We start from the raw sequence: 15,190 nt of genomic DNA, 5'->3' as shown, positions 1-15,190 counted from the left end.
AAGATGCCATGTTAATTTTGCATTAAAGTTTAAAAATATAATAACCATTTCCTATTTTGTCTAAGCTGAAACAAGTCTAAAGATGCTTCCTCAAGGTCCAAATAACCCACACAACCTTTGTACAACTGCTACTTTTCTCATTAAATGTGCAACTTAAAAAGTATTAAAATGCAAAAAAGTCACAAATACCCAAAGCAACCTTTGTAAAATTTTGGGCAAAAAAAAAAAAAAACAACAAAACAACAAAAAACCGTTTAAAATATATTAGGTAAAAGAATAAGGGAAATCATCAGGGAAAAGCAAATTAAAACCACAGTGAGATATCACCTCACACTTATCAGAATGGCTAAAACAGAAAAGACAAGAAATAACAAATGTTGGCAAGGATATGGAGAAAAGGGAACCCTAATGCACTATTGGTGGGAATGCATATTGGTACAGCCACTGTGGACCATAAACAGTATGGAGGTCCCTCAAAAAATTAAAAATAGAATTACCATATGATTCAGTAAATTCCACTACTGGGTATTCACCCAAAGAAAACAAAAACACAAATTTAAAAAGATATATCCACCCCTATGTTTACGCAGCATTATTTATAATAAACAAGATATGGATGCAACCCAAGTGCCCACTGATAGAATAAGAAGATGTGGTACACACACACACACACACACACACACACACACACACACACACACTGGAATATTACTCTTCCATTAAAAAAAGAACATCTTGACATTTCCAGCAACATGCATGGACCTAAAAGGTATAATGCTAAGTGAAATAAATCAGTCAGAGAAAGACAAATACCACATGTTTTCACTCACATGTGGAATTTAAGAAACAAATGAACAAAAAAAAATTTTAAAAATCAGACTCTATTTTTAAATAGAGAATAAATTGGTGGTTGCCAGAGGGGATGTAGGTGAGGAGAAACGTGAAATAGATAAAAGGAATTAAGAGTATATTTATCTTGATGAGCACTGAGAAATGTACAGAATTGCTGAATCATTATATTGTACACCTGAAACTAATATATCACTGTATGTTAATTATACTTGAATAAAAAATATATTAGACAAAAGAAATATATCAGGTTGTAAGTCTTATTTATAACTAAAATTTTATCTTTACTTTCCCTGAAAACACAACTTAGTAAATTTAGAAACTGAGGAAAGTTAGAGATTGTTGACTGAATGCTTTAACTGTACCACTCTGAGCAAAATCCAACATGCTCTGAAAAAAATGTACTCTCATCTCTCATTTTCATCTATGACCTTATTTTCATAATGCATTATTTTAGGCAATAAAAGACTTTTAGATTGTTACTACTACTATGACTTTCTTCCTAACAGCTTTGTGCTCCACCCCCTGAAACCCCTAAAAACACACTCTGTTCTCCCCCACAATATCATAAAAGTAAATCTGGCTTTACTTCTAAGTTCCTAATGAACTCTTCTGAACTTGAAAGGCACAGGAAAAACAAACACAAAATTTTGCATTTATTTTTAGATAGTTCACCAAAAAAAAAAAAATCTAACCATGAATCCTTATCGTCTGGTTTCTCTATAGCCTCATAGATCATTTTCTATTTGGTATTCACATTTCTAGAAAACCACGGAGATCTAAGAAAAAAGGCTAAGTCCAAGACTTAAAAACAAAAAAAACCTCCTAACAAGATTTTGATTTATTATTTATAGTTAGGCCACCCCTTCTCCATGCTGGCTCAAGAACTTGTATATCCTTTAGCATACATTTTGCACTTCGTTATAATTTCTTGTTTACTGCCAGTCTCCCCCAATAGCATTCAAATATACTCTGCTTCTGACCTATACAGTAAGCACACAGTATTTATTGAATAGAATATATGCTGTGAAAAGCACCTTCACTCCACTCCAAGCCAGAAACCAAGTGCATGCACATCTCAGACTCCTAATTCTCTCAGGTCAATCCACTTCCAATTCATACTAATTCTATTTCCTAAATATGTCTTGAGTCCATCTACTGTTTTCCAACTCCACTGCCATTACGTTAGTTCATCTCTTAGACTACTCAGTTTCCTAACCTAGTCTCCCTGCCCCCGGTCTTGTTCTCTTTTCAAGTACGTTCTCCACATTGCAGCCAAAGTGATTTTTCTTAAAGAGAAAATTTGATTGTCTCATTTAACCTGATTAAAATCCTTCAACACTTCTGTTCACCTCCAGCTCTCTTTGAACATACTATTCCCTCTCTCTGAAATAATTTTCTACATCCTTCTGTCCCTCACAACCCTGGCTTTTACTCATCACTCAGCAGCTCAAACATCAACTTTCCCCAAGAAGCCTTCCTCCTCCCCAATTCCGGGTACGATGTGCCTTCACAAACTTCCACAGCACTCTGTACTACTACCATTATATATCATTACACATAACTGACATAAATTTATAATTACCTCTATATTTATCTACATACCTCAGTACACTGCAAGCTGTGTTAGGGTAAGGATAATGTTTGGCCATCCTCTTTGCCACTAAGCTTAGGGAGTTGGGGGAACTAGGAGAAGATGATTACAGCCTCTGCCAATGCCTCAATTCTTAGTGGAGAACACAAATAGAGAATTTCATTTTTAAAAAGATATCAATAGCTTATTGAGATATAATTCACACATCACACAATAATCCATTTCAAGTACAGAATTGAAAGAGTTTTAGTATATTAAGAGTTGTGTAACCATCACCACAATCAATTTTAGAACACTTTTTATCATGCTAAAAAGAAATGGTATACCCATTAGCAGTCACTCCCCATTTCCCCTCAACACCTCTAGCCTTTGACAACCATTATTCTATCTTCTATCTCTATATATTGCCTATTCTGAACATTTCATATAAATGGAATCATCCAATATGTGTTCTTTTGTGACTGGCTACCTTTACTTAAGCATAATGTCATTAAGATTCATCTATGTTGTATCAAGTATTAGTACTTTGTTTCTTTTTACTGCCAAATAATACTCCACTGATTCCATAACATAATATAGGGCATTTTATTTATCCATTCAACTGATAGACATTTGTGTTGCTCCCAGTTTTTGGCTTTTATGAATAATGCTGCTATAAACATTAACGTACAAATTTTGTGTAGTCAGCTGTTTTCAATTCTCTTGGATATATACCAAGGAGTATAACTGTTGGGTTATAAGGTAACTCTATGTCTAACATTTTGAGGAACTGCCAGACTGTTTCAAAAGTGGCTGCATCATTTCATATTACCACCAGCAGTGTAGAAGGTTCTAATTTCTCCAAACCCTAGTTAATACTTGTTATCATCTGTTATTTTTATTAGAGCCATTCTAGTGGGTGTGAAGTGTGGTTTTGATTTGCATTTCCCTGATGGCTAAGTAATTTCATTCGGTAAATTCTATGAGGGTAGTGTTACCTGTTTTGCTTAAAAATAAAATCCCCCCAGCATTCAATAGCATATGGTAAAGAAGAGGCCTTTGATTCTGTTAAGTGAATACATAAAAGCTAGTAGTATTTGGAAGAATTTCTCTTTCAGGTGTGCATGTAATAGGAGATATTAACTGATTGTAGAAAGTAGAGAAGAAAACAGAAGATGCCTCCCTCTGCTTGTGTGTGCATGTGCGCTCTCTCTCTCTCTCTAAAAAAAGTTTAATTTAAAAAGAAGTTTATAAACCAGAAAATTAAACAGAATCCCATTTATAGAAAATTATATACTGAATAAAAATCGATAAAGTAGAGTTTACTAAGGTTTAGTAAGGCCTCAGGCCTGAAAATCTGAATAATCTTTTTTTTTTTTTAAAGTAGGCTCCATATCCAACATGGAGCTTGAACTCACGACCCTGAGATCAAAAGTCACATGCTGTACTGCCTGAACCAGCCAGGCATCCCAGTATTTCTTTCTTTCTTTTTTTTTTATGTTTTTCTATGATACTTTACTTAAATAATTATTCTTAAATGTTTATTTGGGATAAAATACATATAGAACAATAAACAAACTTGAAAGTAAGCCATATTCTAAAGTAAAAAGGAGATGGAGAGGACAAAAAAGCAAGAGCAAAAGACACTGAAAGCTTAGTAATTACTTAAGGCTTTTTCATGTATATCACAGGGTAGGTAAAAGTGTTGAGATGATCATTTAAAGACATTTTATTGTAAAAAAAAAAATGGTGGTCAAAAGAGTTAAGTAGGAACAGATGTTTTGTAATGAAAAAAAAACTTGAATATGAGACAGTTTTTATGCAGACTGTTCCATGTACTTGGAAAGGATATACAGATTGCTGAACATGTCATCTGTTCCAATCTTTTAAGAAAAACTATACAAATTAACATACTTTTGAGAAAAACAATAGCTCTTAATGAAATACAGTGTCACGATCTGGCAATAGCAGCATCAAAATCTTTTGTGGAAAACAAACATCTACAAAGAAACATCATGTTCAAATCACAAGCTAAAACACTGACTTATTTCACGCAAAGTCTAGAACACAAAGAGTACACCAGGTTAACATGAAGAAATTCTGAAGCATATATAAGTCCAATGTAAAAAGAGTTAAATAAAATCCAATACAGCCTCTATATGATTATATTCCAATTAAAAATAAGCATTTTTTAAAATATCATCTAATCACTGATGGTATTAACTATGATTATCCACGTTCACCAGACATATGGTCTGGTTACCAAATAACTATCCGTTTCAAAATTAAACTCTCCTGAAAAAAAAAGAAAAAAACAAAACAAAACACTTCAGTACTGAAGATATTCAAAAGAGCATTCTGGAGCTGAAGAGTTCCAGAAATGCTCCAAACAAAAGTATTAATATTGGAATACATTTATAATCATCTAAAATAAGACTAAATAAAATGTACACACTTTAGTATGTTTCCTATAAAGGTAACTGGTATGCGTGTATGAGTGTGTTTTGAAAGTTAATCCAGGAAAATACACTTTTCCACATGGTTAACTTCTAAGAGGGTATCAATTCACATTCTCACAAAATTCCTCTTTTGTACTATGCAAGTATTTAAGAAACTGACACAAACTTTCTATAACCTTATATTTTTGTTAGAGAACATGTTAAACAAAAAAATGTAATTTCAGCTCAAATATGACTTAATAATCAAGCTAAAGTAATGCTTTTTAAGGGAATCTCTCCCTGCAGAATATCTCACTCAATGCACATAGGCATTTAAAAAGATTACTAAGAAGGTGACAGCTGAGGAATGCCTTCATTTCTTTTCATGGTTTCTACCGAATGTCATTTCAGAAATGCCTATACAACACATGACAATGTGGAATGTCTCCACCCATGAAAGAGCATTCGAGTCAAGCAAGCATACTTAGGGCAGTAACACAGTGCTCAAGTTTGTCTTTTTATGGTTAGCCAGCATAACAATGAAAAGATAAACAACCAAAATACAAATAAGGTCAGAAAATACTGGCATATAGCGATCCACAGTGAAAGTGTTATTTAGAAAAACAAAAAACAAAAAAAAAAACCTGTGATTAAAATCATTTGAAAATATGAATTAGCTTCTAATGCCAGTATGCTAAGGACTCCTTTCCTAAACCAACAACCAACAATTTGTCTGAAAAAAATTCATTTTTAAAATATGTTGCATAAATGGAGCAAAATTCTGCTTATATTGGTAATCAGGAATATATTCCATTTCAAAAATAAATCTAAGATCCTGCTAAATTTTGACTATAACAATGGCTACCTCTGCATTTTAAGCACTGTAAAAGTAAGTTAATGGTATAAGCACTTTTATTACAGTATCTTTAATGTCTGTTAATTCTGTTGTATTTACTCACACAAACTGTCATCATTTGGTTTTCTATCATCTCAGCCCTTCACAAGATTGGTCTACAATGTGTTCAATTTTTTTTTTAACCAACAAACTTTTACTGTGCACCTGCTAAAATAAAATTCAAATACCAAAGAGGATTTAAAGAAAAATGAATCAAAATCCCTATTTGAAGGAATCCACTATTTTGTCTGGAGATAAGATATACTAATAATAGCAGGAGGCGTATAGATGCCAAACTTAGAGTTTAAACAGTAATTTAGAGAATCACCATGTGCAGTGGTCATGCAAGTCTACACTTTGTGCTTTGAGCTGTTTTAATATAAATAAGCTAGGAAATACATTCCAGAGGAAGATTACACGTGCCAAGGCTTATGGAAATATAAATATGAAACTGGTGGTTCCTAAAATATGAACTGGTGGGTCACTTTCACTGGTTTTCTGAATCTCTCTAGGTAAGTTCTTTTTTGCTCCATCTTGGGTAATCAGGGGCCAAGCACTTGTACTTTAATGATCTGGCCTGCCACCACCTGAGTGCCATCATATTCTACCAAAAGGAGGACACAGGGAATAGAGTCATTCATGAAATCTGTTCATCCTCAAATACTCTCTCTACTTGCATGAAAGACTATCAAGAAAATTTCTGGTCAATACAGTAATAATGTTATAGACTGACATGAATCCCCACTTTCCTTTATTTATCTGGATACCATAGCCTTTTGTTGTTAGAATATTCTTTTTCTTTATGAAAATGGTGATGATAGTATAAGGTGATCATGTTGGCAAATAAAAATTAGGCTATCCTCTTTTAGTCAGTGAAACTTAAGCAAACATTTTACAGGTCTATGAAATGTAAAATTCTGGGAATCAGTGATTTAATGGACAACAAGTAAATCAAATTTCAAATGATGCTCTCACTTATTACCAATAAGAAAAAAAAAATTCTGTTGCCATTTCCAAGTTAAGATCTAAAACATAATTTGGCTGAATTTTGCAAAATGATTTAAAAAATATTTTTATAACTTGGATATTCCTACTAACACAAGGCTTCCAATTAAAATCAAACATGATTAACATTAAAAAGTTTGTTTTACTAATTCATAAGTTAATTCAGTTAATTTTATTAGCATTTCATGTATTATCTCAAGTCCTAATTATAAATACCAATATAATCACTGTTCAAGAAGTAAACTGCAGGGCGCCTGGGTGGCTCAGTTGGTTAAGCAACTGCCTTCAGCTCAGGTCATGATTCTGGAGTCCCGGGATCGAGTCCCGCATTGGGCTCCCTGCTCAGCAGGGAGCCTGCTTCTCCCTCTGACCCTCCCCCCCTCATGCTCTCTCTATCTCATTCTCTCTCTCAAATAAATAAATAAATAAATCTTTAAAAAAAAAGTAAACTGCAGATTAAGTGGTAATGACAAACTCAAGGTTTTTTTTTTTAATTAATACTGATATGAGTATCATATAACTTATCTCTTTTCATTAAAAGTTAAGTGTGTGTGTAAATATATAAACAAAGCATGTACTATAAATGCATACATAAAAATGCCTAAAGCAATAATATAAATTATTATTAGGATAAAGGAAAATAGAGACGGTTAAAGACTAAACTCTATGTCCTAAAAAAAGGAGTTTTTGTTGCTTTTGTAACTTCCTTTGCAACTTCCCAAAGCACTTGATCAAATATTCTGCACATAATGACCAGTCAAAAACAATTTTGGCAGTTCCTAAAAATTAGGGCAGATTCTGAGATTAATTTAGATACAGTACTACTGCATTTCAGTTACCACAGAAAGCTCATAAAGGGGTTGGCTAGCTAAAACAAAAGTAAATGAAGAAAAAATTGTGTGGGGCACCTGGGTGGCTCAGTCGTTAGGCGTCTGCCTTCGGCTCAGGTCATGATCCTGGGGTCCTGGGATCGAGCCCCGCATCGGGCTCCCTGCTCGTTGGGAAGCCTGCTTCTCCCTCTCCCACTCCCCCTGCTTGTGTTCCATCTCTCGCTGTCTCTCTCTCTCTGTGTCAAATAAATAAATAAAATCTTGAAAAAGAAAAGAAAAAACTGTGTGTGTGTGTGTTTCATTTGATTCTCAGCTGATTAACTGAGAAACCTCTAACTACTAATCATCAACCATAATGACTGAAGATTTAAGAATACTTCCGCAGATTTAAAAGAAGAAATCTAGCATGGTGTTAAGTTTTGGCTTTGGAATCAGATAGACCTGCATGTTAGAATCCAGCTCTGTTGTTTATTATCTTGGTAATGTTGAGCAAGAAAGAAGGGATGCTGTAAGAATTAAATGAGATATTGGTTGTAAAAGCATGTACCATAGTGTTCCACATATAAGAAGTCCTCAGCAAATGTTCACCAGCCAATTTCACTTCTCAATAAAACACTGATAAGTCATGGCTAATATCCAACTCCAACTTAGAAAAAACTCAAAAGGACTTCTGGAGGTCCTCAATCTTTCAAAGAGGTATACCAAAATGCCAACACTCCATCTTTTCAACATGACTGTGGAAGCCCATAAACTTTCGAAAGAAAAGTGGGGTAAAAACGGCAATAGTTTTCAGGCAGAAAGGGAATGAAAACCAACTTTAGGAACCCTCAAGAAGTAGTATGTTATAGCAGTAACAAAATAATTTTCTATACTCCCCATACCCCATCAAAGTCATCTTTCTAGTCATCTTTCAAAAAAATCACCTAACAAGACTTTTTTTTTTTTAAGATTTTATTTTTAAGTAATCTCTACACCCGACACAGGGCTTGAATGTACAACCCTGAAATCAAGAGTTGCATGGTCCTCCAACTGAGCCAGCCAGGTGCTCCTAGACTTTTTTTTTAAGTACAAGTACTTTTCTTTTGTGAACAGTACTTGTAAAATGCGGTAACAAATTTCTCCTATCTAGTGCTTCTCGCTGGTTGTACTAGAAAATGCTCAGTCACAGCTTGCAATCACACTAGCTGAAGCACATGAAAGATGGTCTTGGTTATGACACTTGAAAGTCAGACCACAAAACTGCTGCCAGGAAGCACAAAGGCAGCAAGTGCAGAGAAGACACTGTAACAGCAGCAGTGTGGGCACTGGTGCCCTACCAGCGCACCCCATATATGGCTAGGGTTGTCCATTTATTTGCAGAAGTGAGGGGCCAGTTTGGAGGGGTTAGAAGTTTTGTTTGTTTAGGTGGATTTTTTTTCCTTTTAATGGATTTAGGATGGTTTCAATAAAGAGTTTTAAGGGCCATCAGCATAAAGTGTTACAGTCTTTCAAATAAAAAAATTATGTAGAGAGAATAATTTATATTGCATTCTTTTAAACAGATATTACTGTTATTTTTAAGTGAGTCAGTAGATTCTTCTAAGATCTTAACAATCCCTCACCCCCCCCCAAAATAAACAATAAACTCTATATTCAGTTTTAAACAGATTTCTCATATATAGCAATTACACTATTCTCTAACAAGAGACTCAATATCCACCGCTCTCTCTTCCTTTTGGTTGGAAAACACTTTAAGTAGCCCTATTAGAATACTTTTAAGGAGAGTTACATTTCAGATTAAGATTCAGTGAAAACGGCTTGGCTGAGAAGATGAAGCACTGAAGAAAAGACTGCACAAAAGTATTCCTTTTACTGTCAAGAGGGGAGCCACATATTTTTACAAAGAAGCTTCAAATGGCTCCCTTAAAGTTGATAAAATTTGTATTTTAAGAGCAAAAGGGCTGAATACTAAACTTATCTGCAAGTCTGTCTCTACTGAAAAGTAAAAAGGAAAACTTTATTTTAAAACTATAATAGCACAGAACATGGATCTAATTCTACTTTGTATTCCTCTATAAGACGTAGTTCAGACTCTTATGAAGATGGTGGCAAATTAATTGATGACTCAACTAAATATTTTTCTCTCACTTAACCAAGATTTAAACTGGTTTAGGGTTTTTTAATAGGAAGGAAGTTAATATTAAGAACTTTTTAAAAGCTCAAGATATTTTTTAAAAATCTGCACAGAAGATCCACAACAAAGATTTTCATTTGTTTTATGAACAGATAAGTTCTACGATGTGTAAGAACAGTAAGTACTGGATGTGAAGGCTTTATAATTTATCTCACAATATACAAGTAAGTATAAAACTTTGTACTTACAATACAAGGTAAAAGATACAAGTCAATAAATCTTTAGTGAGCACCTAATATGTGCCAGGTTCTGGAAATACAAACATGTGGGAAATTGGGTCCTTATATTCTATTAGGAAAGACAAACTTAAAAACAAACACAATTCAGTAAGAAGTGTTTCAAAAGCAGCAGAGAGGCAAAATAGAAGATACAATAAGCACCCCAGAAAAAGAGTGTTTCTCCAGTGCCATAATATTACACAAATTCAAAGGACAGAAAGATCCCTACTGGCTGGCAATTCCATTGAACTCTGAAGAATAACTAAGATTTGACTGGCAAAGAAGGGAGGAAGGATATTCTAGCGGCAGAAAAATCATGACCATAGGCATGGAATAAAAAGGTAAAGAGTAAAAAACAGAACAAATGGAGATACATCAGTTATAAGCTAAATGATGAAACACTTTAAATTTAAGGAGAGGAGTGACACAATGAAAGTGATATTATTAAAAAATTATTTTGATAGCAATATGAATGCTGGATTGGACCAGAGAGAGAATAAAGGCAGAGAAAGCAATTAACCTATTACTATACTCTAGGGATAAAATAATAAAGGTATGAACTAGGTTGATAATGAGAGTAGCAAGGAAAAGAACTGATGCAAAGGCAATTGTGAAGATTGATTGGATATATAGAGACAAGGGGATGAATAAACAATAACTGAGATACTTAAAGCTTGATCCAGAGACTGATGACATCATTAAAAGAATCAGAGGTATCAATGAGAAGAGTAGGCTTGGTGAAGAAAGATTTAAGTTTTATTTCAGGTTGAATTCAAAGAAATTCCTGACAATGATGTAAAACTAACAACTGAGTAATACTTAGACTGAAAAAAGGATACAGGTAAAGTCTAAGGATATGAAAACATATATACATATGTATTGAAACTGTTGTGATAGAAGTAGAGTATAAAACTGATTTATAACTATGAAGGTTCATGTTTGAATAAGAATCCTTTGAAGAAATCACAAAGCTAAATGTAAATGCAGTAATTGCTATTCTATGGCAGAGGCGGTTAACCTCTATTTACTATATTACTACTTAAAAATACATTTTTAAATATAAAATCACAACACAGTGAATAATATTTCATTTTAAATCAATACATCATCACCAGAAAAATGGAAATGAGGCACTGGAGCTCTGCAGAAATGTGAGAACTGGAAACTGCCTTGGAAGTTACTGGCACAGAGGAAGTAGATAAGATTTTAAGGTAAAATCAAAGGTTAAACTCAACACTGTTGGAAGAAATCTCAGTCCTACGTTTATGCATAGCAGTATCAGTAGTAATCAGCAATAAGGCATTCTACAGAAACCTCTATTACTCTCCTAAAATCTTTATAATGTATACTGAAATATAGATACAGATCACAAGGCAGAAAACTCGACCAGGTACCTATAAAATCAGAACTGATTAATGCTCACCAATAAAAATGAAAATCTACTCTAGACCTCAGTTGCAGAAAATGAGAAGTTTACTTTAGCTTCAATACTGTTCAGTATTGTTTTCTAGCTATGGGAGTCAGGGGGAGGGAGGCTATTCTAGAGACCAAGACAGGAAATTTGACAAGAACACTGCTTTTTCTCCAATATGGATGACATACTTCTATACAAAAAGAAGAGCTGAAAATTAAGTAACTTTTGTAACTTCTAATGAAAAGGCACATTCAACCAATAAACTTTTAAATATAAGCTGCTTACATTAAAAATGGAAGTAAAATATTAGATTAAGTATATTTATGGAATTTCTAAAACTTTTCTCCTGACAGTGAAATTTAAGACACATGATTAAAACCAAAAAGGTAAATGAATATTCCAAAAGACTAATCAATAATTAATCTAGCAAAAACATTTTAGGTATCATATGATCTTTTGAGAAGTTAAATTAAAAAAACACTATTCAAGGGTTATTAAATCAGTGGGTCAAAATGTTTTATAACTTAAGTATTTAAAACAAGCAGCATTCAAGAAATTTCTTAAAAGCTTAAAATTTTCTTGTGATTCTTTTTTAAAAAGTTTTATTTATCACCTTTCACCATCTGTTGTCCTGAATTTGCCCAAAGCAAACTCCTTGTTCTCACAGTCACAATGGGAAAAAAGTACAAGAGTTGATAAAAAAGAAATGAGAGTGGAGAAAACATGATAAAAATTTTAGTACTTGATATTTTAAAGACTTCAGCGTCAGTGACTTAAGGAATGTGCAGATAAACTACAAAAAGATATTATGCAAATAATTATGCATAACTTTGAAACTTCTGCTTAAAAGCTTCTCAGCTAAAACAAAATACCCAATTAAGACTATACCTATATGGTGCCAAACTAACTACTGAATTCAGTTTATCAGGAAAATATTGATAAATCTGCTGACTCTTGCAACATGTACAAACTGAGAGGGAAAAAAACCCTTAAAGAGTCTGTTACATGTATTTTCTCTTCCTACTGAGGCCAATATTACACCAATATAAGCATTAGAAAATTTCCTCTTCCTCCAAGTCAATACAATGGGGTCCCTCCACAAGTGTGAAAACTTTAAATTTCTATTTGACAATTTTAATAAAACATATTGATGTAAACCATTATCCAACTGTACCCTGACCCAAGCATACAATAACTGTGTCTTTCAGAATCAATTCCCTACTAAAACATATAAATTGCACTTGAACGATCCTTCATCTTACATAACTACAATATCATTTTTAGTGCCAAAAGTTTCTTTCATGCTCAATGCCATGTTTTTAGAATCTAGAGTTTGCTATGCTTTAAAATAAACCTCAGCCAAATAAAAAGTATGCTATACTTTAGAGACTCTAAATTTACGGAATAGAAAAACAACTACAGACCGCGCTATATTTTTACTAGGTGCCACATTCTGAATTCCAGATTTGTCCTGCAATTTGTCAGTGATTTCAATCCATCAAGTCAACTTTGTAAACAAAGGCTATAAGCCAAGTTTGATACGAGAATTCAGTTAAATAAAACTTAAAACGGTCATCATTCACCGAACAGGAAGCAGTAAAAGGAAAATGCCACCACACACCTTTTAAAAAGGCAGCAAGGCAATATTCATAAAATATAAAGCCTTAAGTTTCAACCTCTCAAACAAGTTTTTGTTACAGTATTAAATAAAATACAGCTATGATCTTCCACGTATAACTAAGTCAACTTTGAGACAGTTTACAAATCTTCATTTTAAGGGGAAACTATTGCTGTAAAGTCGTTTTCTAAGTAATTCCAAATTGCCCACTAAGAAAATGGAAAGAGTCTATGTCTTGTCACCTATTACCATCACTTAAAAATTGCTTTTTATGCAGAACTCTACGTGGTTGTGTTGCTTTTGGCCTGTTAAAGGCAAAGCAACATTATCTCTGGATTGCCAATAGTTTCTCCTTATTTGGCTAACATTGAGAGATCCCAATCAGACTACTATAAAACTTTAACATGCACAAAGCATCCATTTTGAGAAAAGTTTGTGAACAGCTTTCTTTTTTTCCACCCCCAAAAAGAAAATCAGAGTTTGGTAATCGGCTCTGAAAAGCGTGCCCCGTGTTTATTCTTCTCTTTCTAACCCCAGTGCACACCCCAAGACGTGAGGCTCGAGGATCTCTGACACTGCGGCAAACTCTTCTCCGAAAGACACTTCAGTACAATCGGGTCCGGCGGTGGGCAAGCCCTTCTGAACGCTTCCTTACCTTATCCACCTCCATCCCTTCCCTTTCACCCGGAGCAGATCAGCTAATTACACCCCATTTCCCCCTCCCCAATGACCAAGAGTAATAAAGGAGAAAACAGGAAATCGTCGCTCAGGCACTACGCTTAGGGCTCTTGATTACTATTATTATCATCATCATTTGTAATCAAGTCTTAAAAACTACAGCAAATCCAATGCCCACCTACAAGCCAAAGACGTCCATCTGCCCAAGTGTCCCTAATGCCCCTTGTTGGTCGTTTTCTTTAGCATCTCCCGTCGTCCAAGTATATCACTGACATCGGGCCCAGGTACAACCCCAGTACACCCCACCGGTCTCGACCCCAAATCCCAGACACACGTCCACAAATGGCCCTGGGGCCCCAAGCTGATCACAGTCCCTTTTTCCTCTGCCCCGGAAATCACCCGGTTCCCAACTCCAGCATCAACTAGTCTGAAGGGGGCCTCAAGCCAGAAGCCCTCCCTCCACCAGTTCTCTCCCCCCTCCCTCTCGGGAAGCCGCCCCCTCACCCCGCAGCAGGGAGTCTCCCGCCGCCCCCAGCCTCTAGAGGCCGAGAGCGCAGAGAAGGCCCCAGCGGAAGGCCGACGAGAACCCGCAGAATCAGGAGAGCCGGCGGCAGGGTGCACAGACCTGGTGCAGGGCAGTGAGTCCGTCCACATTGGCGTAATTGATGTCCGCGCCGCGGTGCAGCAGCTTGAGGACCTCGTCCGTGTCGCCGCTGGAGCAAGCAGCCAGAAAGACGGCGCCATCGTCGAACTTCACCTTGGTCTTCTGGCGCTTCACCACGGGAGGCTCGAGGTCCGTCTCGGAGCCGATCCAGCGCTTCAGCTGCTCGTTCCGCTTCTGCTTCGCGTCCGCCATCTTCATCCCCTCTCCTGCCGCCGGGTCTTCTTATCGCGAGGGGGGGGAAAGGGGGAGGCGGAGAGGGAAAAGAAGGGAGGCAGGGGGTGTGTGACTGTTTCTATGAGTGCGGGCCAGAAGAGGGCTGGGAACCGGGAGGAGACGCTCGAGACTTCCACTATCCCACAGAGCACTGGGGCGGCTCGCCCGGCCGAGCGGACCTCCCTTCCTACCCCAGAAGCCCTCCCGCCCCCGGCCAGGCCACCCGTCACCGGCGGCCAATCTAACGTAACTTCGCGAGATCCGGACAGGGAGGCGCCCTTCGGCCAGTGCGCATGCGCCCTAGGCCTGTGCCCGCCCCAGGAAGAGCGCTCCCGCGAACTGCGGCGGGGGCGGCCAGGCCACCGGAGGGAAGCGGGTGTGGTTCAGGGCCCCCGGGCTGCGGGGGCTGGGACCAACCTGGAAGGGCGGAGACACGGAAGGAAGGTTGTCCCGCCTGGCTGAGGGCTCCTGGGGTTCCGGAGGCCAACAGTTGGGCTGTACGGCGCCTGTACCGGGCCGACCTGCCTCCAGGGCTGTCTGAGCTCCGCAGAGTCGTTCGCTCAGGGCGGAGGATTTTCCTATTGGCTGCGTTATTTGAATGGAATGGAGGATAGGACGTGAA

The 15,190-nt window shown here is 36.6% G+C and overlaps 1 protein-coding gene across 4 annotated transcripts in view; it reads right to left on the bottom strand.

Annotated features, from left to right (window-relative positions):
- PPP1R12A (protein phosphatase 1 regulatory subunit 12A) overlaps nucleotides 1–14,826 on the bottom strand; it is a 145,586-nt gene extending 130,760 nt beyond the window's left edge. The window contains exon 1 of one of the 4 annotated variants that reach the window (XM_044915364.1): nucleotides 14,317–14,826. In XM_044915364.1, the coding sequence (XP_044771299.1) occupies nucleotides 14,317–14,553 (237 nt within the window). In that variant the 5' untranslated portion in view covers nucleotides 14,554–14,826. The remainder of the gene's footprint in view (nucleotides 1–14,316) is intronic. The other 3 variants (XM_021678643.2, XM_044915363.1, XM_021678642.1) reach the window with 3 other exon arrangements.
- Nucleotides 14,827–15,190: the final 364 nt, after the last annotated feature.

Source organism: Neomonachus schauinslandi, chromosome 5, assembly GCF_002201575.2.
Source record: "Neomonachus schauinslandi chromosome 5, ASM220157v2, whole genome shotgun sequence".
Lineage (NCBI taxonomy): Eukaryota > Metazoa > Chordata > Mammalia > Carnivora > Phocidae > Neomonachus > Neomonachus schauinslandi.
Note: the sequence above shows the minus strand (reverse complement) of the source record. Positions and strands in the feature narration are given on the sequence as shown.